We start from the raw sequence: 26081 nt of genomic DNA, 5'->3' as shown, positions 1-26081 counted from the left end.
ATGGCTAGAAATGATGAAATGGTTAAAATTGTTTATTCTCAGGATGCTTTAGAATTAGATGTATCAGGGTACAATTTAGCTGACTGTGCTGTTTAGCTTTAGCTAAGGTGCAGAACGTGGGTTGCAGGATGTGTGACTCACGCTGTTGATTTCTTTTTGCGCAAAATGTCTTGAGTTACTGGCACAGGGCTAAGGCAGCTACATTCTTAATGGTAAACAGATTAGTCATCTGGATGCTCTATAGAATCTAAGATATTTCTGGGAGTTTTGCTTACAGTTATGTCATAACGAATCATCTAGGACAATATTTCTATTGTATCTAGGACAGAGGGTTTCCTTCACAATTTGTAGAGATTAGACAGATTGACAAAGGTTACATCTAGAGAACAGGTCCTCAAGGGTTATAATCTCCGGATTACTACCCGAGCAACGTGCAAATTGGCATAGGAACGCGAGAATAAGGGAAGTAAACACGTGGCTAAAGGAGGGGTGCGGGAAAGAGGGGTTCCATTTCGTGGGGCACTGGCATCAGTATTGGAACAGGAGGGATCTGTACCGTTGGGACGGCCTCCACCTGAGCCGACCTGGGAGCAATGTTCTAGCGAAAAGGGTAAATAGGGTGGTCAACAGGACTTTAAACTAGAAAGTTGGGGGGGAGGGAAGGGTAAAACTCCAAGAAGTATGAATAATGGGAAACAAAGCAGCAGGTTAGCGTGTGCGGGGGGGTGGATTTAACTTCATGGAAAATTATGAAAAAACTGAAAAGAAAGGAGAACCCAAGAGAGGCTAGTAAATTCTCCAGAACACAAAATAGGACAGAGTGTTTCGAAAGGGCTAGGAATCTAACTTCAAGCACATCATATAAAGGGACGACAATGAGAAAGGGGACGGGAAATACAGGACTGAAGGTGTTGTATCTGAATGCACGCACTATACAAAATAAGGTAAATGAGCTTGTGGCGCAGATTGAAATTGGCAGGTATGATCTGGTGGGCATCACGGAGACATGGCTTCAAGGGGATCAGGACTGGGAGCTAAATATCCAAGGATATACATCCTATCGAAAAGATAGGCAGGTTGGCAGAGGGGGTGGGGTTGCTTTGTTAGTAAGAAATGAAATTTAATCGATAGCAAGAAACGACGTAGGGTCAGATGATGTAGAATCTGTGTGGGTAGAGTTGATGAACCGCAAAGGTAAAAAAACCATAATGTTATGTACATGTCTCCGAACAGTAGTCAGGATGTGGGGCACAAGATACACCAGGAGATAGAAAAGGCGTGTAAGAAAGGCAAGGTTACAGTGATCATGGGGGATTTCAATATGCAGGTAGACTGGGAAAATCAGGTTGGTAGTGGATCCCAAGAAAAGGAATTTGTGGAATATCCACGAGATGGCTTTTTGGAGCAGCTTGTGGTGGAGCCCACTAGGGAACAGGCAATTCTAGATTTAGTGATGTGTAATGAGGCAGATTTGATAAGGGAGCTTAAGGTGAAGGAACCCTTAGGAGGAAGTGACCATAATATGATAGAATTTACCCTGCAATTTGAGAGGAAAAAGCTGGAATCAGATGTAACGGTATTACAGTTGAATAAAGGCAACTACAAAGTCATGAGGGAGGAGCTGGCCAGAATTGACTCAGAGATGAGCCTAGCAGGAAAGACAGTGGAACAGCAATGGCAGGAGTTTCTGGGAGTAATTTGGGAGACACAGCAAAATTTCATCCCTAGGAAGAAGCATACTAAAGGGAGGACGAGGCAACCATGGCTGACAAGGGAAGTCAGGGACAGCATAAAAGCTAAAGAGAAAGCATACAATGTGGCGAGGAGCAGTGGGAAACCAGGGGATTGGGAAGCCTACAAAGACCAACAGAGGACAACTAAAAAAGAAATAAGGAGGGAGAAGATTAAATACGAGGGTAAACTAGCCAGTAATATAAAAGAAGATTGCAAGAGTTTTTTTAAATATGTAAAGGCAAACGGCAAAGGTAAAGAGAGAGGCAAAAGTGGACATTGGGCCGCTGGAAAATGACGCTGGAGAAGCAGTAGTGGGGAACAAAGAAATGGCGGAGGAACTGAATAGGTACTTTGCGTCAGTCTTCACAGTGGAAGACACGAGTAACATCCCCAAAGTTCAAGAGAGTCGGTGGGGGGCTGCAGAGGTGAGTATGGTGGCCATTATCAAGGAGAAGGTGCTAGGAAAACTGAAAGGTCTGAAGGTGGATAAATCACCTGGACCAGATGGATTACACCCCAGAGTTCTGAAGGAGATAGCTGAAGAGATAGTAGAGGCGTTAGTGGTGATCTTTCAGGAATCACTCGAGTCAGGGAGGGTCCCAGAGGACTGGATAATTGCTAATGTAACCCCCCTGTTTAAGAAGGGAGTGAGGCAAAAGACAGGAAATTACAGGCCAATTGGCCTGACCTCGGTCGTTGGTAAGATTTTAGAGTCCATTATTAAGGATGAGATTTCAGAATACTTGGAAGTGCATGGTAAAATAGGGCAAAGTCAGCATGGTTTCATCAAGGGGAGGTCATGCCTGACAAATCTGTTAGAATTCTTTGAGGAGGTAATGAGTAGGTTAGACAAAGGAGAGCCAATGGATGTTATCTACCTGGACTTCCAGAGGCCTTTGACAACGTGCCGCACAGGAGGCTGCTCAGTAAGATAAGAGCCCATGGTGTTAGAGGCAAGGTACTAGCATGGATAGAAGATTGGCTGTCTGGCAGGAGGCAGAGAGTGGGGATAAGGGGGTCCTTCTCAGGATGGCAGCCGGTGACTAGTGGAGTTCCGCAGGGGTCAGTGTTGGGACCACAACTTTTCACTTTATACATTAATGATCTAGATGAAGGAACTGAGGGCATCCTGGCTAAGTTTACAGATGATACAAAGATAGGTGGAGGGACAGGTAGTATTGAGGAGGCGGGGAGGCGGCAGAAGGATTTAGACAGGTTAGGAGAATGGGCAAAGAAGTGGCAGATGGAATATAACGTGGGGAAGTGTGAGGTCATGCACTTTGATAGGAAGAATAGAGGCATAGACTATTTTCTAAATGGGGAGAGAATTCAGAAATCTGGAGTGCAAAGGGACTTGGAAGTCCTAGTCCAGGATTCTCTTAAGGTTAACTTGCAGGTTGAGTCAGTAGTTAGGAAGGCAAATGCAATGTTGGCATTTATTTCGAGGGGACTAGAATATTAAAGTAGGGATGTGCTGCTGAGGCTTTATAAGGCTCTGGTCAGACCACATTTAGAATATTGTGAGCAATTTTGGGCCCCGTATCTCAGGAAGGATGTTCTGACCCTGGAGAGGGTCCAGAGGAGGTTCACGGGAACGATCCCAGGAATGAAAGGCTTAACATATGAGGAACATTTGAGGACTCTGGGTCTATACTTGATGGAGTTTAGAAGGATGAGGGGGGATCTGATTGAAACTTACAGAATACTGAAAGGCCTGGATAGAGTGGACGTGGGGAAGATGTTTCCATTAGTAGGAGAGACTAGGACCCGAGGGCACAGCCTCAGAGTAAAGGGAAGACCTTTTAAAACAGAGATGAGGAGAAACTTCTTTAGCCAGAGAGTGGTGAATTTATGGAATTCATTGCCACAGAAGGCTGTGGAGGTCAGGTCATTGAGTGTATTTAAGACCGAGATAGATAGGTTCTTGATTGGTAAGGGGATCAAAGGTTACGGGGAGAAGGCGGGAGAATGGGGTTGAGAAACTTATCAGCCATGATTGAATAGCGGAGCAGACTCGATGGGCCGAATGGCCTAATTTCTGCTCCTATGTCTTATGGTCTCTACCCAGAAGGAAATGAGTTGTTTATTTCCCTGTATGTCTGCTGCTTGGAAACAGTGTGTTGTCGAGCACAACAAAAGAATTAAGTTGCAAATCATATCTGGTGCCAAGATTTAATTCTCTTATATTGAGCAACCTAGGGCAAGATCTCACCAGCAACACTTCTGTCTGTGTGACACCCAAGCAATTGGAACTTGTACAAAATCCAGTTTTGTTTAATTAGGTAACTGTTTCAGTAGGCACATGGAGTTATCCCAATAGTAGTCCATGTAGTCATGGCTCTACAAAAGAAGCTTATTCATGTGGTCAGTAGTAAACTGTGTCACTGTCATGACCAAAACAGATGAAAATATTTTATGATGCCGATGACCCAAAGGGAAGTTGGTGAATGAACCACCCACAAGACACAAGTCAGGAGAGTGATGGAATACACCCCATTTGCCTGGATGAATGCAACTCCAACACCCAAAAACCTCAATACCATCAGGAACAAAGCAGCCCGCTTCATTGGCACCCCATCCACCATCTTAAACATTCACTCCCTTCACCACCAGCACACAGTGGCAGCATTGTGTACCATTTACATGATGCACTGCAGAAACTCACCAAGGCTCCTTCGACAGCACCTTCTGAACCCCCAACCTCTACCAGCTAGAAGGACAAGGGCAGCAGGTGTATGGGAGAATTACAGAATTGTTTCAGTGCAGAAGGTGGTGATTCGGCCCAATATGTCTGCATCAGCTCTCCAAATGAGCAATTCACCCAGTGCCATTCTCCTGCCTTCTCCCCATAATCCTGAACATTCTTCCTCTCCAAATAAGTCTAATTCCCTTTTGGATGCCTTGATTAAACCTGCCTCAACCACACTCTCCGGCAGTGAATGCCAAACCTGAGCCACTCATTGCGTGAAAATGTATTTTCTCATAGCGCTTTTGCTTTAAATCTGTGCCCTCTCGTTCTCGATCCTTTCACGAGTGAGAACAGTTTCTCCCTATGTGCTCTGTCCAGACCCCTCATGATTTTGAACAGCTCTATCAGATCTCCTCTCAGCCTTCTCCAAGGAAAACAGTCCTAACTTCTCCCTTCTATCTTTATAACTGAAGTTCCTCATCCCTGGAACCATTCTCATGAACCGTTTCTGCCCTCTCACCAATGCTTTCACATCTTCCTAAAACCAGGTGCCCAGAACTGGATGCAATACTCCAGCTGAGGCCGAACTAGTATCTTAAACAAGTTCAACATAACCTCCTTGCTCTTATACTCTATGCCCCTATTAATAAAGCATACAGCATCCTAGGCTTTATTAATCACACTCTCAACCTGCCCAGTCACCATCAATGACTTGAACACAGATACACCTAGGTCCCTCTGCTCCTGCAACCCCTATAAAGTTGTACCCTTTACATTATATTGTCTCTCCATGTTCTTCCTACCAAAATGAATCACCTCACATTGCTTCAGATTGGACTTCATCTGCCACCTGTCTGTTTCCCTTTGAAGTTCTACACTATCCTCCTCACAGTTTACAATGCTTCCAAGTTTCATATCTTCCACAAATTTTGAAATTGTGCCCTGTGCACCAAGGTCCAGATCGTTACTATATATCAGGAAAGCAAGGGCCCCAACACTGAATTCTGGGGAACTCCACTACAAACCTTTATCCAGCCTGAAAGACTTAAATTAACAACTACTCTCAGTTTCCTGTCATTCAGCCATTTTCGTGTCCATGTTGCTACTGTCCCTTTTATTCCATTAGTTATAGCTTTGCTCACAAGTCTGTTGTGCAGCACCATATCAAATGCCCTTTGGAAGTCCATGAACACCACATCAACAGCATTGCCCTTATCAACCCCCACTCTGTTACCTCTTCAAATACCTCCAGCAAGTTAGTTAATCATTTTCTTTAAGTTCCCTTCTAAGTCACATGCCATCCTGACTCTGAAATATACTGCTGTTCCTTTCGTCATCGTTATGTCAAAATCCCTCATGGTACTATGAGTGCACCTACACCACATGGGCTACAATGAATCAAGGTGGCGGCTCACCACCACTTTCTCAAGGGCAATTAGTGATGTGCAGCAAATGCCGGCCTTCCCAGCAATGTCCACATCCCATGAACAAGGAATCAATATTTTAAGGTGGATGAGACCAAATATTGCTTCAACGATTGCACGAGTCTGATTAAGGTGCCTGGAGTTATGAGATTGTGAATGTACTTGTTAAAATTACTGTACAGTCATTTTAATTTAGGACTGTGCCCCCTAAGAAATGAAGGAAGGCTTCATGCTTTCATTAAAAAATACTGGGTTGTATACTTTTGGGTTAAAAACAATGCCATCGATTTGTTTTGTCTGTAATTTACTTTATGCAACTTTTCAAATATAGAGTTTTTTTGGGAAAGGTAAAAGTAGCTTTGGAGAATTACAAAGTTACAATTTGAATATTTTCAGTTTTTTTAAACTGCTATTGTGCTACTCTCCAAGCCCATTGTTTTTTTACCCTCAGTGAATGAACAATTAATCCCTTTCTTCTATTTGCCACATTATATTGCTGAATGCAAAATCAAATTATAGTTTTTTTTAAGTATCAACTTAAAGCGATGTCAGAACGCTCACTGCTGAAAGAGTATTTGTGGGACAAATTCTTTCAAGGTGGGTGAAGATCAAGATAATCTATGGAAATAGTAAAGCACAATTCAGGGACAAAATGCATACTAGGAATAAATAGAACGGTTAAAACAATGCTGATGAAAGTAACCTTGGCGTGTTGAAGGTAATCATAAGGACTGTGTGTAAAAGAACAGCTTTTGAATATTAAAATTATAACAGGTCATGAAATAATGTCACCTGAAACATCTCTATGCTGTCTGTGACTAACATAGTATAACAGAATAGTTATAGCACAGAAGGAGGCCAGTCAGCTTGTCGGAAGAGTCTCTCTCTATTTACTCTGTCTGGGCCTGTTGTTATTTTGAATACCTCTATCAAATTTCCTCTCGAGCTTCTCTTAGCAGAAGAGCCCCAACTTCTTTAATCTGTCCAAATAATTTATACGTCTCATCCCAGGAACCATTCTTGTAAATCTTTTCTGCATCCTCCAAAGCCTTTGCACCCTTCCTAAAATGTGGTGCCCAGAACTGGACACAGTATTCCAGTTGAGGTCGAACCAGTATTTTATAAAAGGTCATCATTTTACATCACATTTAATCTCACGTTAAAACAAACAATTGACACCGAACCTTTTCAGGGCATCAACTGTTCAGTTTACGATTTGGCTGATATGTGATTAAATTCTAACCTGCATGAAGAGTTATTTCATTTTAGACTGAGAGGATGGTGTGGATGCACCTTGTTGCCAAGGAAGGATATACCCAGAGTACTTGAAAGCTTTCTGACCAGAAATTGGCAGTTCAAGATGAATTGTTATTTACTTGGCATAATGGTGCACATTTATATTTTTATGTTTCTGATGACAACATGAAGGTGAATAAATTAACATCTGTCAGTTATAGTAATTATTTGAACTGTAGTCTCATGTCAAAGGATAAAGGCAAATTCTCAAATATAACAAAACTAATTTGGACCAAAATGTCTGGGACAAGGAGAAGAATCCAACAATGAGCTGATTGAAAATTCCAATTCGGAATTAAACTTTCTTTTCTTGTATCTTTGACTGCATGTATGTAAAATTTAATCTTGCACTGTGAGGACAAATGGTAGATGATTTTACAAAGAACAATTTGGGAAGAAAATCAAGTGAACTGACATAAGAAAATGGGGAAATGGTAAACAATGTCATTAAAGGCATTATTTAAAGTAATAAGTAGCCAGACTGGCGATGTTATACCAAAATAACTAACACTATTAGGAATGGATCTCAAAAGTGAGTATGCATGGAGGGTTGTTCTACTTAAATTAGGCACAAAAGAGGTTAAATGGTAATACAAATAATTGGATACCAAATTTTATATTAGATGAATGAAGAAAGATCTGGAAAACATCGGTGACAAGATTTGAATTGGTATTCTAGGAAGCCTTGCAAGCAAAGTGACATTGTTTTGTGACTGTTCCTGTGATAGCACCAATATTATTGCTACCTGATGATACACTGATGGAATATTTAAAGTGAAGTTGATAGACTTGTTGGAGGAGTATGGATACAAGTTTGTGATCTATCTGAAGATACTAGTTTGAAAAAATGAGAAAGCCTAGGATGCCCAGGTGCATATTGCTCTTCCAGGATAAGTAATGCCTGCCTATGGGACAGTGTTGTCCTATAGCGAACAGCATCAATATGCAATTTCACCCTGGATGAAGAATTCCTCAATTGCACTATTCTGGTTGATCAATGGAACTTCAAAAATTAATGGTTTGGTGGTTAACATTGGATAGAGTGCCTGGCAGAGCTGCTAGCACCACACACATTTGTTCTTGTACTTCCAAGTATTCTCCTTTTCATGGCTGGCCCCTGGAGTTCCACACCTTTGTCCTGTTAAGCAGAGCTTGGATAGGACAGCTGCCTTCAAGACATATTCTCCTCAGTTGTCCCAGTTACCATTGTCTGCTCCTGCTCAGTTATGCTGTGAGACTGTTCAGCTCTCAGCCCTGAATAAAACTCTCACTCAATGAAACAATCATGTTAGTACTTACCTGGAAGTTCCCCTCCAAGCCACTCACCATCCTGACTTGGAAATATATCACTGTTCCTTCACTGTCGCTGGGTCAAAATCCTGGAACTCCCTCCTTAACAGCACTGTGGGTGTACCTACACCATGCGGACTGCAGCGGTTCAAGAAGACAGCTCACCACCACCTTCTCAAGGGCAATTAGGGATGGGCAATAAATGCTGGCCTAGCCAGTAAGGCCCACACCCCATGAATGAATAAGAAACAATCATTAGACTATGAGTCAGACTATTGATTATTGTTCTTGCAATTATTCACTGACATTGCAAATTATACTATACAGCTACTTGGAATAAGACGTGCAACAATCAATTTTTATGAATCAAACTTCCAGTCCTCATACATATTCAATGGAAAACAGTCAAAAGGTAAAATCATCTTACCTACGGACAATAAGCGCCATGTAACTGCTGGAGAGGCAAAGCAGGCAAATACATCATCCGTACAGGAGAAGTGAGTGAGCTGTGGGAGGATGACTGACTGCCCCCGGCATTGGCCCCACATGTACACCTGACCACCCTGGGTCTTAGCAGCTGAGGTATGAGTGGAATGGCAGGCGGCAATCTCCACAATTCTAGACAGCAGCAAAAATGTGACAGAGATAGGGTTCAGTAAGTAGTTCAGAGGAAAGCATACTAAATGTAAATCCCTTAGGTATAAAATACTGCCCATGAAGGTCATGCTGGGTATTTGAGTGAATTGAAAGAGTTATTCACATGTGCTACACATTGGGGTTTATTTTACATTAGTTCAATGAACAATTTTATGGCTCATATGAAGAAATATTTTCACTAATATAAAAGGAAAATAGGTCAATTTGAAAATTAGCACCAACAGTTCCTCTAAAGGAATTTCTTTTGACTTTCTGATATTTCAAAGCACCTAAAGCAAAGAAGCCTTAGCCAGATGTTGCAATTTGTTTCCACCTGGCATTAAGCGTCTGGCACATTCTCGATGTTCAAGGTTCTGTTTACTGAAGGACAGGGATGCTTTGTTTGCTACCCCAAAGATATTTTGCTGACAATTTTTCTTTTTGAAAAAAGCTACATCAGAAGAAAAAGAAATTCCTGGATTTCAAAACTCTTTCACTATATTAAAATATGAAAGGAAACCTAATCACCAGTCAGCTTCTTTCTATTACAATAACATTTAAAACAAGCTAATGCAAATAAAAAACCCAGATCCATTATTGTGTTTAACCATGGTATTTCAAATTTTCAACAATTTACTTGATATTTGACACAAAGTTGGTGGATACATTCTAGAAACAGTGATCAAAATAGAGACATTCTGATGAAGTAAATTAGAAAAAAAAACTATTTTCACTGGGTGCATAGTCAGTAAATTTAAGACTGTTAGGATTGGTTAGGATTTCTTAAAATGTTCTTTTTTAAAAGCACAGAGGGTTGTTAGGGTGTGGAATGTGCAACCAGAAACAGTGATGGGAGCAGAATCCCAGGACAGCTTTCCCCGACAATAATAGGGGAATAGATAAGTATTTGGAAAAGAGAAAAAAAAATAGATATAGGACAAGAGACTAAGTGATTAGCTCCTTCAGAGAAGTCAGCACAAGCACAATGGGCTGTCAGCCTCTTTCAATGCTGTAAGGTTCCAATATCCTCCGCTACGACATAAAAGCTGAGGCGTACTGTTAACATGTCACTTAAGTGACAAAACAAGCTGCAGGCACAACAATCCTGATGAAGAGTCATACGGACTCGAACCGTTAACTCTGTCTTACTCTCCACAGATGCTGTCAGACCTGCTGAGTTTTTCCGGCAATTTTTGTTTTTAATTCATTATCTATGTTACGGTGATCACCAACTATCATCAGATACTACACGAAAGTCATCCAGAATTATTCTAACAGGTCAATGTATAAAGAATGTAAAAGGTTTTATTAAACGGTACTTTAAAAATTAAAAAGAAAACTGAAGTCTTCTGCCATATCTAATTTAAAGAGTAGTTGTTAATGTTAACCGGGCGATGTCTGAGATTTTACCACAACCATTACCTTTCCCGATCCACAATGATCTGCACAGGACAAGATTGGTTGCTTTTAATGCCGCTGCCCAGCTGGCCATATGCATTAGCTCCCCAGGAATAAAGTGATCCCTCATCTGTTAATGCCAGGGTGTGAGCGTAACCGCAGACAATCTACAAGTAAAGTTACAAGTAGCAAACATTGGCATCAGACACTTACAAGCTGAAACAAGAACAACATTCTAACCACAGCTCAGGTAAGCTAGTATTAATCAACACTTACTTCTTGTACAAGACCACAAGGCGTAGATTTTACTTTAAGGTGAGTCATGTTAGGTTGCATTTATACACAGAGCTCCAAAGGCATAGAAATGCAGGTTTGGAACCCTATAATATACCAGCTGCAAACAGCTCATTGGAGCTACCGGGTCTTTGACCAGCAATGTAAATATACCCAGTCTTACTGTACCTCTACACAGCATCACAAAAAGTTCTAGCAAATAGCAGAGTCAAGTACCAAGTTGATCTCAGGGGCAGCAGCATGTAACTACTTCTAAAGGAAACAGCTTCACACTGCTTGGGGCTTTACATCACATGGGAGTGCTATGGACATGAGCTGGACGATTTCCTGGATCATATTTAACTGTAGTGAGGACACTAGCGCTGACAATACTTTAAAGCTTAATAGCTGGGTATGGAGCTCAGTGCAGATATTTAAAGCAGTATAATGCTCCATTCATCTTAGTGCCAGTGCAAATACAATCGCACATAAGGTGACCCATGCATAAGATAAACCCTCTTCTGCTTTGCAATCAAATAAATCTTATAGCTTACAAATAGACTACCCCCCCTCTGTCAACATGATTGACTGGAGATTAGGAAATGAATCTTAATGCACTCACACTTCCCTACCCCATCACTATTACTTGTGAGACAGGGACCAGGAGGCTAGGAGCATGCAAGAGCAGGAATTGGGGAACCATGAGCCTGAACAGGAGAGGCTGCAACACACACAGCCGGGAATGGCTGTGCATGCTCTTTAAAGTGTGTTGCAGTATTATCCACCACAATGTTTCCTATGATGACTTCACCACCATCACTTACTACTCCAATGGTCTTGTTTAATCTTTTGTGCAGGTTTGTACAAGGAGATAGAATGTTTATAAAGCACCTTTAAGGTCTTCATATTATCCCAAAATATTTCAGATTTCCTTCTAAAGCATACTTTCATTGTTATACAAGCAAATGCAGTACCCAACCCATCATGTACACTGAAAGCCCAAAAGTCAGCAATAAAGAATGCCCAGTTAATCTGTTTGTGGTGAGGTTGTTTGACATTGTTTATAATGTCAGAAGAAATTCTGCTCTTCTTTGGAAAAAAAAAGACAGGCATTTGGGTGTTAGTTTAACATCTCAGTCAAAAGATGGTTCTTTCAACAATACCACATTCCCTCAGTACTACAATGAAGTGTCCCATCTAGATAATGTCCTGGAGTGGCATTTCATTGAACTTATAAACTTTGGCCCATAGCAGAATGCTGACTAATAAGAAAGCGCTACCAACAAGCCAAGATGACATTTAGTCTACCACTAATTACCAGAAGTATCAAACATACCTGACACACATGAATTCCTTGCAATGCTGCCAGTCTACATGGGGTCGGTTGATTGCCATTACTGCCCAATCCAAGTTGCCCATTACCATTGTAACCCCAACCATACACCTGCAATGCAAGATGAAAGAGTTAAAGAAAGAACTTGCATGTAAACAGCACCTTCCATATCCTCAGGATGTCCTAAAATGCTTCACAGCCTATGAAATACTTTTCAAGTGCAGTCACTGTTTCAATGTTGGCAAAATACAAGAGCAAATTTGCATAGAGCAAAGTTCCGATAACAATGAGATAAATGAGATTACCCATTATGATGATGTTGGGTGAGAGGTCAATGTTGGCCAGGACACCGAAACCTGCTCTTTTTCAAATAAAGCATCTTTTTAAAGAAAACACACATCCATCTAAGCAGGCATGGAGACACAGTTTAACATCTCATCTGAAAGCAGCAATCCCTCTCTGCTGCACTGAAGTGTTAGTCTAGATTATGAGAAGTGGACCTTGAAGTCACAAGTATCTGAAAAGAGAATTACGACTGAGCCAAGGCTGCACTTAAGGTTACATTCCTCAAGTCCCTCGAGCAACAACCATACCAGTGACCCAGACTCAACAGTGATGCTGTTGCTTCACAACTCCTAATAAACTCAAAGGGCGGAATTTTCCGTGCCCGCTGATAGCAGGCTTGATACGTGGCGTGCGCGGACAACATGGCACGATTGGTTTCACGATGGCAGGAAGGCAGGTCGGGATCTTCCGCTCAGCCCGCCGATGGCGGGCCACGTTTCCCTCCAATGGTCATCGGGGAGCTCATTGTGATACATCAGCATATCATCAAAAGCCATCCCGCCAGGCTCTGGGACCTCCACTGGATTGTCCGTCCACAACGGCGGGAAAGCATGTCAGTGTATTTCGCAATGGCACATAGGTGAACGTGCACTTGGCGGCCTTCACTTTGTGGGAACTGAGGTGAGCGAACAGCATCGTTTTCCACAGTTCGCCAGGGTTGCCTGTTGCTTTGCAGGTTTCAGGGGTGCCGGGGTGAAGTGCTGCCCTGCCACGGAGGTGACTGTTTTCGGAGGCGGGTGGCGTCTGGTGGACAACTGCCCAGCCACTGAGGTGACTGTTGTTCTTGGCGGGGGTGGGGGGCTACTGCTGCCCTGGCATTGGATCCTGTGCACAAGAAATCGAGGTGGGGGGCAGGGTAAGTGAGAGAAGTGGCGACGCATTAGGGACACCTGCATAAACCGACCATTCCTCTGCAACTGAGACAGTTCAGGTGCAGCCACAGTGTTACGATTGGGGTTGGGCTCCTCGTCTGCCCACCCTTGCAAGCAACGCAGAGGCACCAAAGTGCCACCCCCTTCCCCATCTCCCTAACCACCCCCCTCCATTGGCACAGACTGCAAGTCTGCGACCACTTTACTAGACCACAGGGCCGTTGGGCTGCACACGTTGTACAATCTCCTCGACAACGCTGACCATGTAGCAGTCACTGCTGGAGGTGCTCACAGCCCCTTGCAATCTCAGCATCCCGGGTAGGAGCTGTTCCCTCATATCGCAGGCTGATAGGGCAGCCATGCAGCGCACTCATCTGTGGTCATCCGAGGGGTGGCCAGCACTCTCCGGGAAGCGTTAAGGGGCTGTCCTTCACACAGGAAAGGTGCCAAGTTCACCCAGTCTCTCTCTCTTTCATGCCGCAGGAGGACCACATCAGGAGCATGGAGCCTGATGGCCTACAGAGAGAAGACGGAGGACAGAGCGACTGAGGCGCCTGGTCAAGCAATGGCAGGAGCAGCAACCTCAGGAAGAAGGGGCTGCTGGGGCCCCACACACACTGCCCAGGAGCGACAGCGAGCTGTGGCTGGTTGGCGCCTAGCGACACCCAGGGTCCATAGATGCCGCCTACCATTCCTGCAGGTGACCGAGAACCAGTGTTACTGACAACTGCGCATGTCTAGGGACCTGGTCGCTCACATCTGCCACTTACTACAAGACTTGGCGTCAAGGGGACATGGAGGGCATCCACTGCCAGTAGCTGTGAAAATGACTGTGGCACTCAATTTCTATGTCAGTGGCACCTCCCACAGGTGACCACTGCGGGATATCACAAGCGACCACGCATAAATGCATCCATGAGGTCACGGGTGCCATCTTCTCAACTTTGTGCATATCGCCCGGGATCGGGACAGGCAGGATGCAAGCGCCATTGGATTTGCCCGGATCCCCACAGGTGCAGAGTGTCATTGACTGCACCCATGTGGCGCTCAGGCCTCCAGCGCCGCACACTGTGGGCTACATCAACCGCAACTCAGCACATTTCTGGCCTCCAGCAATCCTCCGAACGCCGGGGGCCTGGGAAGTCCCTGCTGCTGCCTGCAGTGGATCAGACAGTGTGATGTGCTTACCAGATTGTGATCCCGTGTCTATTCTAAAGCTAGGTCCCACTAAGGTGTGTGTCTCTGTGCTGGTGGAGGGTGTGGGTGAGCGCTGTGGCAGGACTTCAGGTAGGAGGCCTTCAGATTCCCCTTCGGAAGTTTCTTTGGGGCTTGATTGGAGGCCCTGGGTCGTGGACTCTTGACAGCTGTTTGGCAGATGTGCCTGTGAAAGCAAGGAGAGATAATTCGTGCATGGCAGTGGCCTGTGAAACAGGACACAACACTGACAACATGGTTGTCTGATGGATGTTGTACTGCTGGATCCTCACTTGGTAGAGCAGTGCCAACCTCATTGTCAGCACAGGACCAGTCCAGATCCTCGCCGGCCAGCTGGATGACTCTGTTTTCAAAGTCCGTGAGGACCTTGATTTCAGGCATTTCTCCACCAGTCTGCGATCTCTCCCTCTTGTTGTGTACCAGCTTGTCCTGCATGAATAGAAATGGAGAAAGTGTAATCAGGATGCCTGCCAGGCCAGATGATAGATGTGCCTGGCCTGTGGGGTGGTGAGTGGTCCCGCAGACGGGCTGAGGACAATGAAGGTGTGTGTGAGAGAGTGAATGGTGATGTCCCTTGAACTGGCAGTGAGTGAGGGCCCTGTGGATACGTGCTGGGTTTGTGAATGTGTGAGTTGAAAGTGATGAGAAGAGAGACTTACCCTGGCGGAATGGAGGAGACCATTCATCCCCTTGCGGCACTGGGCAACTGTCCTCTTCTGAAAGGCATTGGCACTGACCATCGTTGCTACTGCCTCCCAAGCCACTGCCCATCCTGTGGCCAGAGCGGGAGTACAGGACATCTTGGCGGACCTCCACAGCATCCAGTAAGCGCTCAAGGGACCAATTATTAAACTGGGGGGACTGTGGTCTTTTGTCCTTTGCTGCCGATGTCTCCCAGGTAGCGGTGGGCGGTGTACTGGTGGCTCCCTTTTAAACATGGCTGCTGGCGTGATGCAGCGGTGGGGCAATGACCGGTGGGCGAATGAGAGCCCGCCCGCCATGGAAGCAACGTGTTTCCCGGGAGTGCATAAATAATGAGGGGGGTTTGGGATGAAACGGCGTGAAAATGACATTTTACCCACCCACTACCGCACTTAGTGAAAATCTGGGAAATTTCCGCCAAAGATACTGGCCAGCAGGGAAGATAAGTGGATGGTAAAAAGTCTCTCCAGGCTGCCCCAAAGCAGACAGACTTCTTAAGCCATTACACACAAGAGGAAGTGGACAACTCCCTGAAAACAATGGGATTTACTTAGAATTCCTGATGAACATCACATCACAGGAAAGAAAATGGCTAACAAAACTGTTGCCAAGATCTACAGCACAGGCACCGTTCCAAATATCTGGCGCCAGCCCAAGATAATAGCCATTGTCAAGCCAACTAATCAACTCCCATATATAAAAACAAAAAGCTAAAAGCTACTGCGGATGCTGGAAATCCAAAACAAAAACAGAATTGCCTGGAAAAACTCAGCAGGTCTGGCAGCATCGGTGGAGAAGAAATCAGTTAACGTTTCGAGTCCTCACGACCCTTCGGCAGAACTGAGTATAGTTAGGAGAGAGGTGAAATATAAGCTGGTCTAAGGTGGGGGGGGCGGGGGGGGGAGAGAAGTTGAGGGTGTGGTGATTGTGGGGATAAGCAAGCAGTGATAGGAGCAGATAACCCACCCCCAGGCTTCAGGAATGCAACATTATAACTATCATCAAGATGGGAAATAAATCATGCTACGGAAAATATCAAGGCATTTCCCTCTTGTCTAGAATAAGGAAAATGTTGACACACATTCTCCTGCATCGTCTACTTCTTATGGCTGAGGAAATCCTCCCAGAGACACAGTATGGCTTTAGTCTTTCCAGAGAAACCTCTGACATGGTCTTTATTGCCAAACAAATCCAAGAAAAACTCTGCATTGCATTCGTCAACCTGACCCGACCTGACCAAAGCATTTGACTCAGTAAATCGTGACGCTCTGTGCATTGTGCTCCAAAGATTTGGATGCCCAAGAAACTTCATCACAATCCTGCAACCGTTTTATGATGATATGACTGCAGCTGACTGGAATGGGAGATCTGAAGCAGATGCCGAGGTCAAGCAAGGCTGTGTGATAGACCCCCGTACTATTTACAATCTACCTGACAGTGGCTATTCACCTCAAAGCTCAACTGCCCTCTGGTGTCAGTATTAAATACCATCTAGATGGAAACCACTTTAACCTCAGCCACCTCAACGCCAAAACTAAGCTGACAATTTGGTGATGACTGCCCACTCTGTACCAGATTTGCAAGCCACTCTCAATCTTTTCAATTCTGCATACGAGGAACTCAGCCTGCGCTTGAATATTGCCAGAGTGAAACTCATATCAATACCTAGTCAGCCAAATATTGCACCTCCCACACATGCATAAGGCGATACTCTTGAATATATTGAACACTTTCTATAACTGGGCTAAAACCTCTCTCAAAAGGCCACCATTGACGAGGAGATCCAACACCGGATCAGCTGTGCCAGCTCAGCCTTCTACAAACTATGGCAGTGAGTGTTTCACAACAAAGATATCCACAAGTCAACAAAAGTCCTATTGTACAGAGCTACTGTACCACACTCCTGTACTGCAGTGAGACCTGAGACAGTGTTAGAGAAATTCCATCAGCAAATCCTCTGTCGCATCCTCAGATTCAACGGGAGCACTGTTAAACAAAAGCTAGAGTCCTTCCTGAAGCCAGATCTACAAGCATTCAGGCAAAACTCCTGAAAAATCAATGTCAATGGACTGGACACCGTGTCTGGATGGCTGAAAAGTGTCTACCCTGCCTGATTCTGTTTTCTCAACTCTCAAATGGCCAGCTTTCTGGGGAGGACAACGAAAATGCTTCAAAGACATTCTGATGCTCTCTGAAGCATGGCAGCATTGGCATTAATGACTGAGAGGAGTTTGTTACCAATCATTCAAAATGGCTACAACTTGTCCATCAATCTGTATCACGCTTTGAGGTACGTCTTAATGATGAGGCAAAGCAGCAGCAGCAGAGGACAGAAAAGGAAGCAAATTCTGCACTCTGGATCCCACTACCTCTGGGGGAAGTTGGACCGTTACAAGCTGGATGAGTTGCATCTAAACAGCCTGGGCTAACGTCCTTGCAGGATGGTTTGCCAATCTTGTTTGGGAGGGTTTACAGTAACTTGGCAGGGGTATGGGAGCTAGGATGTAGCATTCGAAAGAATAAACAAGATGATCAAAGGCGTGGAGAAGCAGATAGCACTAGAGTAAGAAGTAGTAAGGTGTTAGATGTGGTCCGACTAAGAGGTAATGCAATAAGGTCTAAAGTAAGTTTACAGTGCATGGATGTAAACACACAAGTGTGGTAAATAAGGTGCAAATAGCCACAGAATGTGATGTTGTGGCGATAATGAAGACTTGTCTTGAAAAAAGGCAGGACTACATAATAAATATTCCTGGATACAAGGTGTTCAGGAAAGAAAGGAGGTGGGGTGGCTGTAATGAATTAGGAGAACACTACAGTGCTGGACAGAGATGATGTCATAGAGGGTTCAAAGACAGAATCTATTGGTTAACGTTAAGAATGGTAAGAGGTACCATTACACTTACCAGGCGTACTCTATGGGCCATCAACTAGTGGGAAAGGTACAGAAGAGCAAATTTGCAAGGAAATTACAGAGGTATGAAAACTATAGGAGTAGTGATAATGGGGGACTTCAATTATCCTGAGATAGTGATGGTAATAGTGTAAAGGGTAGAGGGGGAGTGGGTGGGGGCGGGGGCAGGAGCAAGGAGAGGGTTTCTGAAGTGTGTTCAGGAGAATTTTCTTCATTTTGGATCCAACGAGGAAGGAGGCATTGCTGGAACTGGGGCAGGAGGTGGATCAAGTGCCAATCAAGGAACTTTTAGGAACACGATCAAATTATCAGATGGTTTAAGTTAGTCATGGAACTGACGAAGAGGAATCAAGAGTAAAAATACTAAATTAGAAAAGGCCAAATTTCAGTGGGTGAGAATAGATATATCCCAGGTAAAATGGAATCAAAGACTGGCAGGCAAAACTATAACAGAGCAATGGACTACCTTTAAAGAGAAGATGGTTCGGGTATATTCAAGGTACATTTCCACAAGGGGGTAAAGATAGGGCAACCAAAGCCAGAGCTCTCTACAGATGAAAGAGATAGAGAGTAAGATGAAGCAGAAAAAAGGGGGCATAACAGACGTCAAGTTAATAATACAAGGGAGAACCAGGCTAAATATAGAAAATTCAGAAGGGATGTGGGAAAAAAAATGAGAAGCAACGAGAGTATGAAAAGATACTGGCATTTAACATAAAAGGTAATCCAAAAGTCTTCTATAGGCATATAAATAGTAAAAAGGTAGAAAATGGAAGGGTGGGACAATTAGGGACCAAATAGGGAACCTTCACTTGGAGGCAGACAGCATGGCTGAGGTACTAAATGAGCATCTGTCTTTATCAAGGAAGAAGTTATAGTTAACCAGAAGATTAGAGAAGCATGTAGCATGGGTAATACAGTGATCATGGGTGACTTCAATCTGCATATAGACTGGGCAAACCAAATCAGGAGTAATGCTGTAGAGGACGAGTTTCTGGAGTGTGTCAGGGATGGTTTTCTAGAGCAGTATGTTGAGGAACCGACTAAAGAACAGGCTATTTTAGATCTCGTACTATGTAACAAGAAAGGGTTAATTAATAATCTTGTTGTAAAAGAACCTTTGGGATGAGTGACCATAATATGATAGAATTTTACATTATGTTTGAAAGCAATCTGAAGTCAGGCTGTCAATTTTCAACAAAGTAAATTATGAAAGTATGAGGGGCAAATTGGCGGAGGTGGATCGGAAAAATACATTAAAAAGTATGATGGTATCTTGGCAATGGATAGTCTTTAAGGAATTATTACGTAGTTTACAGCAACTGTACTTTCCTGCAAGGCACAAAACTCCAAAATGAAAAGTCAGTCAACTGTGGCTAACAAGGTTAGTTAAGGATTGTATAGAATTAATTAAAGGCCTATAAAATTGCTAGAAATAGTAGTAAATCTGAGGATTGGGAGCATTTTAGAATACAACAAAGGAAGACCAAGAAACTGATAAAGAAAGGAAGAATAGAATATGAATGTAAACCAGCAAAAAAAACAAAAACGGACTGTAAAAGCTTCTACACATACATAAAAAGAAAACATCTGACTAAGACAAATGTGGGTCCATTTCAGGCAGAGTCAGGAGAATTTATAATGGAGAATAGAGAAATGGCAGAGAAGCTAAGTGATTATTTTGTGTCTGTCTACACTGAGGAAGATATAAGAAATCTCCCAGAATTAGAGATCCAAGGGACTAGGGAGAATGAGGAATTGAAAGAAATAGTAAGAAGGTTGTGTTGGAGAAATTAATGGGACTGAAGGTTGATAAGTCCCTGGGCCCGATATTCTACATCCCAGAGTGTTGAAAGAGGTAGCTATGGAGACAGTGGATGCATTGGTGATCATATTCCAAATTTTTATAGATTCTGGAACAGTTCCTAGAGATTGGGAGGTAGCAAATGTCACAGAATCACACAGTGCAGAAGAGGCCCTTCAGCCCATCGAGTCTGCACCGAAACATGAGAAATACCTGACCTACCTACCTAATCCCATTTACCAGCACTTGGCCCATAGCCTTGAATGTTATGATGTGCCAAGTGCTCACCCAGGTACTTTTTAAAGGATGTGAGGCAACCCGCCTCCACCACCCTCCCAGGCAGCGCATTCCAGACGGTCACCACCCTCTGGGTAAAAAAGTTTTTCCTCACTTCCCCTATAAACCTCCTGCCCCTCACCTTGAACTTATGACCCCTCGTGACTGACCCTTCAACTAAGGGGAACAGCTGCTCCCTATCCACGCCCCTCATAACCTTGTACACCTCGATCAGGTCACCCCTCAGTCTTCCCTGCTCCAACGAAAACAACCCAAGTCTGTCCAACCTCTCTTCATAACTTAAATGTTTCATCCCAGGCAACATCTTGGTGAATCTCCTCTGCACCCCCTCCAGTACAATCACATCCTTCCTTTAATGTGGCAACCAGAACTACACACAGTACTCCAGCTATGGCCTCACCAAGGTTCTATACAACTCCAACATGACCTTCCTACTTTTGTAATCTATGCCTCGATTGATAAAGGCAAGTGTCCCATATGCCCTTTTCACCACCCCACTAACAAGCCCCTCCGCCTTCAGAGATCTATGGACTCACACGTCAAGGTTCCTTCGTTCCTCAGAACTTCGTAGCGTCATGCCGTTCATTGAATACTTCCTTGTCAAATAACTCCTTCCAAAGTGTATCACCTCACATTTTTCAGGGTTAAATTCTATCTGCCACTTATGTGCCCATTTGACCATTCCGTCTATATCTTCCTGTAGCCCAAGACACTCAACCTCACTGTTAACCACCCGGCCAACAATCTTTGTGTCATCCGCAAACTTACTAATCCTACCCCCCACATAGTCACCTATGTCGTTTATATAAATGACGAATAATAGGGGACCCAGCACAGATCCCGTGGTACGCCACTGGACACTGGCTTCCAGTCACTAAAACATCCTCTGTCATCACCCTCTGTCTCCTACAACTAAGCCAATTTTGAATCCACCTTATCAAATTACCCTGTATCCCATGTGCATTTGCCTTCTTTATAAGTTTCCCATGTGGGACCTTGTCAAAGGCTTTGCTGAAATCCATATAAACTACATCAACTGCACTATCCTCATCTACACACCTGGTCACCTCCTCAAAAAATTCAATCAAATTTGTTAGGCATGACCTCCCTCTGACAAAGCCATATTGGCTATCCCTGATCAAACCTTGCCTCTCCAAGTGGAGATAGATTCTCTCCTTCAGAATTTTCTCCAATAGTTTCCCTACCACTGACATGAGGCTCACTGGCCTGTAGTTCCCTGGCTTATCTCTACAACCCTTCTTAAATAGCGGAACCACATTAGCTGTTCTCCAGTCCTCTGGCAACTCCCCCATGGCCAGAGAGGAATTAAAAATTTGGGTCAGAGCCCCTGCAATCTCCTCCCTTGCCTCCCTTAGCAGTCTGGGACACAAATCATCCGGACCTGGAGATTTGTCCACTTTTAAGCCTGCCCACACCTCCAATACCTTGTCACTCCCTATATCAATTTGCTTAAGAACCTCACAGTTTCTCTCCCCGAGTTCGATACCTTCATCCTCATTCTCTTGGGTGAAGACGGGTGTGAAGTTTTCGTTCAACACTCTAGCGATGTCCTCTGGCTCCACCCATAGATTGCCCCCTTGGTCCCTAATGGGCCCTACTCTTTCCCTAGTTATCCTCTTCCCATTGATATACTTATAGAATATCTTGGATTTTCCCTACTTTTACCAGGCAGAGCTTTCTTATATCCCCTCTTTGCTCTCCGAATGGCTTTCATGTGTGGTAACAGTGCAAGCAGTAGCACTCCTAGCCTGCAAAGAGGGAGACCTGAAACCTCTCTCTCCTGTGTTTGTAAGATTCCAGCAATTCTACCATTAAAGTTAGCTGGCTATCCCTCACATCTCTGTAACCTGCGCTCTCTGAAAAGCCCTGTCAAGGGGAAAAATCACCAGCTGAGACACTGAAAAGCAAGTTTTTCAACCAGTGAATCATGGACTGACCAAGTGCTGGGAGACCACCTCATGTCATCAACAACAAACTGCAAGGAATTTGGAAGACATCAATCAAAATCAACGCAACTAATCTTCTACTCCAGATTGGTGCTATTTATAAACAGTTATTTTTTTATTAAGTTTACAAACCTGGTGCTTGTATTCTGTTAACCTAAATTAAACAGTTAGGTATAATTGGGGCAATCTGGTAGTTTGGTCAAACTTTTCACATTTGTCGCAGCTCGGGGAACAGTGGGGCTTGATATTACAGCGCACTATCCCCAGCGAGTTGTGACAATAGATACATTTCAATGAGAAAGAAAATTTCCAAGTGCAGGATCCACCATCCGTGGTTAACTAAAAAAGTTAAAGACAGTATCAGACGTAAAGAAAAAGCATATAATTGTGCAAGGACGGGTGGCAGGTCAGAGACTGGACAGAATATAAAAAACAGCAAAGGATGACAAAAAGATTAATAAAGAGGGAAAATTTATGAGTACAAGAAAAAGCCAGCTAGAAATATTAAGACGGATAATAAGAGTTTCTATAAAAAGAAAAAAAACTTAACAAATTCAACATTGGTCCTATAGAAAGTGAGTCTGGGGAATTGATAGTGGAAAATAGGGAGATGGCAGGTGAATTGAACAGGTATTTTGCATCTGTCTTCACTATAGAGGGCACAAGTAACATCCCAGGAATAGCTGTAAATCAAGAAATGGAAGGGAGGGAGGAACTCAGGCAAATTACAATCACCAGGGAAGTGATATTAAGCAAATTGTTAGAACTGCAGGTTGACAAATCCCTGGGTCCTGGTGACTTCCTAGGGTCTTAAGAGAAGGGGCTAATGAGATAGTTGATGCACTGGTTTCAATATTCCAGAAATTCCATAGATTCAGGGAAGGTTCCGTTAGATTGGAAAATAGCAAACGTAACTCCTTTATTCAAAAAGGAAGATAGAAAGCAGGAAACTATAGGCCAGTTAGCTTAACATCTGTCATAGGGAAAATGTTAGAAGCTATTATTAAAATGTTATAGCAGGGCACTTAGATAAAAATCAAGGTAATCAGGCAGAGTCAACATAGTTTTGTGAAAGGGAAATCGCGTTTGCCAATTTATTAGGGTTCTTTGAAGGAGTCACATATATTGTGGATGTACTGCACTTCGATTTCCAGGAGGCATTTGATAAGGTGCCACATCAAAGATTATTGCGGAAAATAAAAGCTCATGGTATAAGGGGTAACATATTGGCATGGATAGAAGATTGGCAAGCTAACAGGAAGCAGAGAATGGGCATAAATGGGTCTTTTTCTGGTTGGCAGGATATAACAAGTGGCTGCATCCATTTGTAACCACTGGACCCTCAACTTTTTACAATTTATATAAATGACTTGATGAAGGGACCGAAGGTGTGGTTGCTAATTTGCAGATGACACAAAGATAGGTAGGAATTTAAGTTGCGAAGAGGACATAAGGAAGCTACAAAGGGACATAGATTGCTTGAGTGGGCGAAGATCTGGCAAATTGAATAGAATGTGAGCAAATGTGAAACTGTCCATTTTGGCAGAAGAATAGATAAGCATATTATCTAAATGGTGAAAGATGCAGGGCTCTGAGATGCAGAGGGTTCTGGGTGTCCTAGTGCATGAATCGCAAAAGGCTAGTGTACAGGTACAGCAGGTAATTAGGAAAGCTAATAGAATGTTATAATTTATTGTGAGGGAAATTGAATATATAAGTAGGGAGGTTATGCTCAGTTGTACAGGGCATTGACGAGACCACATCTGGAGTACTGTGTACAGTATTGGTCTCCTTATTTAAGGAAGGATGTAAATGCATTGGAAGCAGTTCAGAGCAGGTTCACTAGACTAATACCAGGAATGGGCGGGTTGTCTAATGAGGAAAGGACGGACAGGGTAGGCTTGTATCCAATGGAGTTTAGAAAAGTAAGAGGCAGCTTCATTGAAACCTTTAAGGTCCTGAGGGGTCTTGACAGGGTGGATGTGGAGAGGATGTTTCCTCTTGTGGGAGAATCTAGAACTAGGGGTCACTGTTTAAAAATAAGGGGTCGTCCATGTAGGACAGAGGTGAGGAGAATTTTTTTCTCTCAGAGATCTGAGAGCGTTTGGAGGTTGCATGTTGACAAGGTAGGTGGCAAACTGTTTACTCATATTTATACTGAATTATTAACCAAGTGCCCGGAACAATTCTGAAATCTTTTGATATTTTATTATATCTTAAAAATCTTCCACCAAGTTCATTATACAGCAACTATAAACAGTATTTTAAAATGCACATTTCAGGCATTACGTTTCCCCTGAAGGTGTGAAGATTCAACATTCTGCAGGGCACCATTTAGTTCCCTCAACATCAGCCACCTGATTGCACAGGGCCTTGCACAACAGTTTTAGCCTGCAGCACCATACACAAGAAACATGACATCAGACAGTGATCTGAGTCAGTGAGCAGACACTCCTTGGAAATGCTGATGGTTGTCAAGTATGAAGAAATTCAGTAACCTAAGTCCTACTAGTATATAATAATGACTGTTAACATTTTAACTGAAGATTAAACATGCAGTTTACCCCTGCTAATCACATAACATTGCTCACCTCTCCATTATCCAGCACTGCCATGGAAGATGACTGACCACAGGCAATGGTGCTGACCACTTTATTTTGTAAGCAACTGGTCACTCTTCGTGGTGTTGGTTGATTAGAAGTAGATCCTGATCCGACTTGTCCACAGTTATTATAACCCCAGGCATAAACCTATCATAAAAAGTTTAATAAATCCATTAGCAAAAGGAGGGGCCAATTCTCAGTTTAAATACTAAAGAATCAGGAACAGAATTTTTATCAGTTTGGTTCAATAAAAGTAGTAGAAGCATTAGGCAAAAACCTGATTTGCATTTTATAAATTTTTGTTTTAATTAACTACACAAGCTCATATTTGCACAGACACACACATGTACAGACAGCTGTGCAACACTCACTCCCCATTCCCGATGTCAGCCTCCAGCATATCCCTCCTCTCTTTGTGGCTATGCCTCAAACTGCCCGGGCCGCACATTCTAATTTTATCCATAAACACTTCCACTTCACACTGCCCTCTAACCCACCTGTTTGACCAAGCTTTTGGTCATTCCTGCTATTCTGTCCTTCCTTTAGCTCAGGAACCATTTGCCTTTACATCTTTGTAAAGTGCATTGGTACATTCTTCTACATTAAAGATTCCACACAAAGGAAAACTGTTGGATGTGCTTTTCTGGTAATATATTGTATTTACTAACATACAGATATGTTAATATTAATAGACCTGCATCACCATCTACAACACAAAAGTCAGGAGTGTGATGGAATACTCTCTTCTTGCCTGAATGAGTGCAGCTCCAACAACACTCAAGAAACTGTCATGAAAGTATAATAATTTTCATAATATTTTTCTGGTTTATTGTAAAGTAGGTTTATGGGAGTAAGTAGTTGGGTCTGTCTGTGTGTGATTTAATTACATTTGGAGTCGAATAGACATAGATAATGAGTAAACAGGGATGCTGGCTTAGCATGTAAGGTGCGAAGAGAATTTGCATTTTTAGATAGATGAAGGGTGATTTGGATTTCAAAGGGATCTTTGTCTGTTTACAACTAGCCAGATAAGATAAGCAAGACTAAGGAATGTGTTTATTTTTCCCCAAAGGTTACTGACAATAAATAGTAGCAACATGAAACTTTTTATAAAAACAAAAAGCTAAAAGCTACTGCGGATGCTGGAAATCCAAAACAAAAACAGAATTACCTGGAAAAACTCAGCAGGTCTGGCAGCATCGGTGGAGAAGAAAACAGTTGACGTTTCGAGTCCTCATGACCCTTCGGCAGAACTGAAGTATAGTTAGGAGAGAGGTGAAATATAAGCT

At 43.3% G+C, this 26081-nt stretch overlaps 1 protein-coding gene across 3 annotated transcripts in view; it reads right to left on the bottom strand.

Moving 5' to 3' along the window:
* Positions 1 to 26081, bottom strand: part of LOC144691407 (RCC1 and BTB domain-containing protein 2-like) — a 60634-nt gene that overhangs the window by 22476 nt on the left and 12077 nt on the right. For all 3 annotated transcript variants that reach the window (XM_078559468.1, XM_078559467.1, XM_078559469.1), the window contains exons 5-8: positions 24781 to 24939; positions 12077 to 12184; positions 10492 to 10634; positions 8861 to 9051 (exon numbers count right to left, since the gene is read on the bottom strand). In XM_078559468.1, coding sequence (XP_078415594.1) covers positions 8861 to 9051; positions 10492 to 10634; positions 12077 to 12184; positions 24781 to 24939 — 601 coding nt within the window. The remainder of the gene's footprint in view (positions 1 to 8860; positions 9052 to 10491; positions 10635 to 12076; positions 12185 to 24780; positions 24940 to 26081) is intronic.

This window comes from Cetorhinus maximus, chromosome 16 (assembly GCF_964194155.1).
Source record: "Cetorhinus maximus chromosome 16, sCetMax3.hap1.1, whole genome shotgun sequence".
NCBI classification, from domain to species: Eukaryota; Metazoa; Chordata; class Chondrichthyes; order Lamniformes; family Cetorhinidae; genus Cetorhinus; species Cetorhinus maximus.
This window is presented reverse-complemented; position numbering and strand designations above follow the sequence as displayed.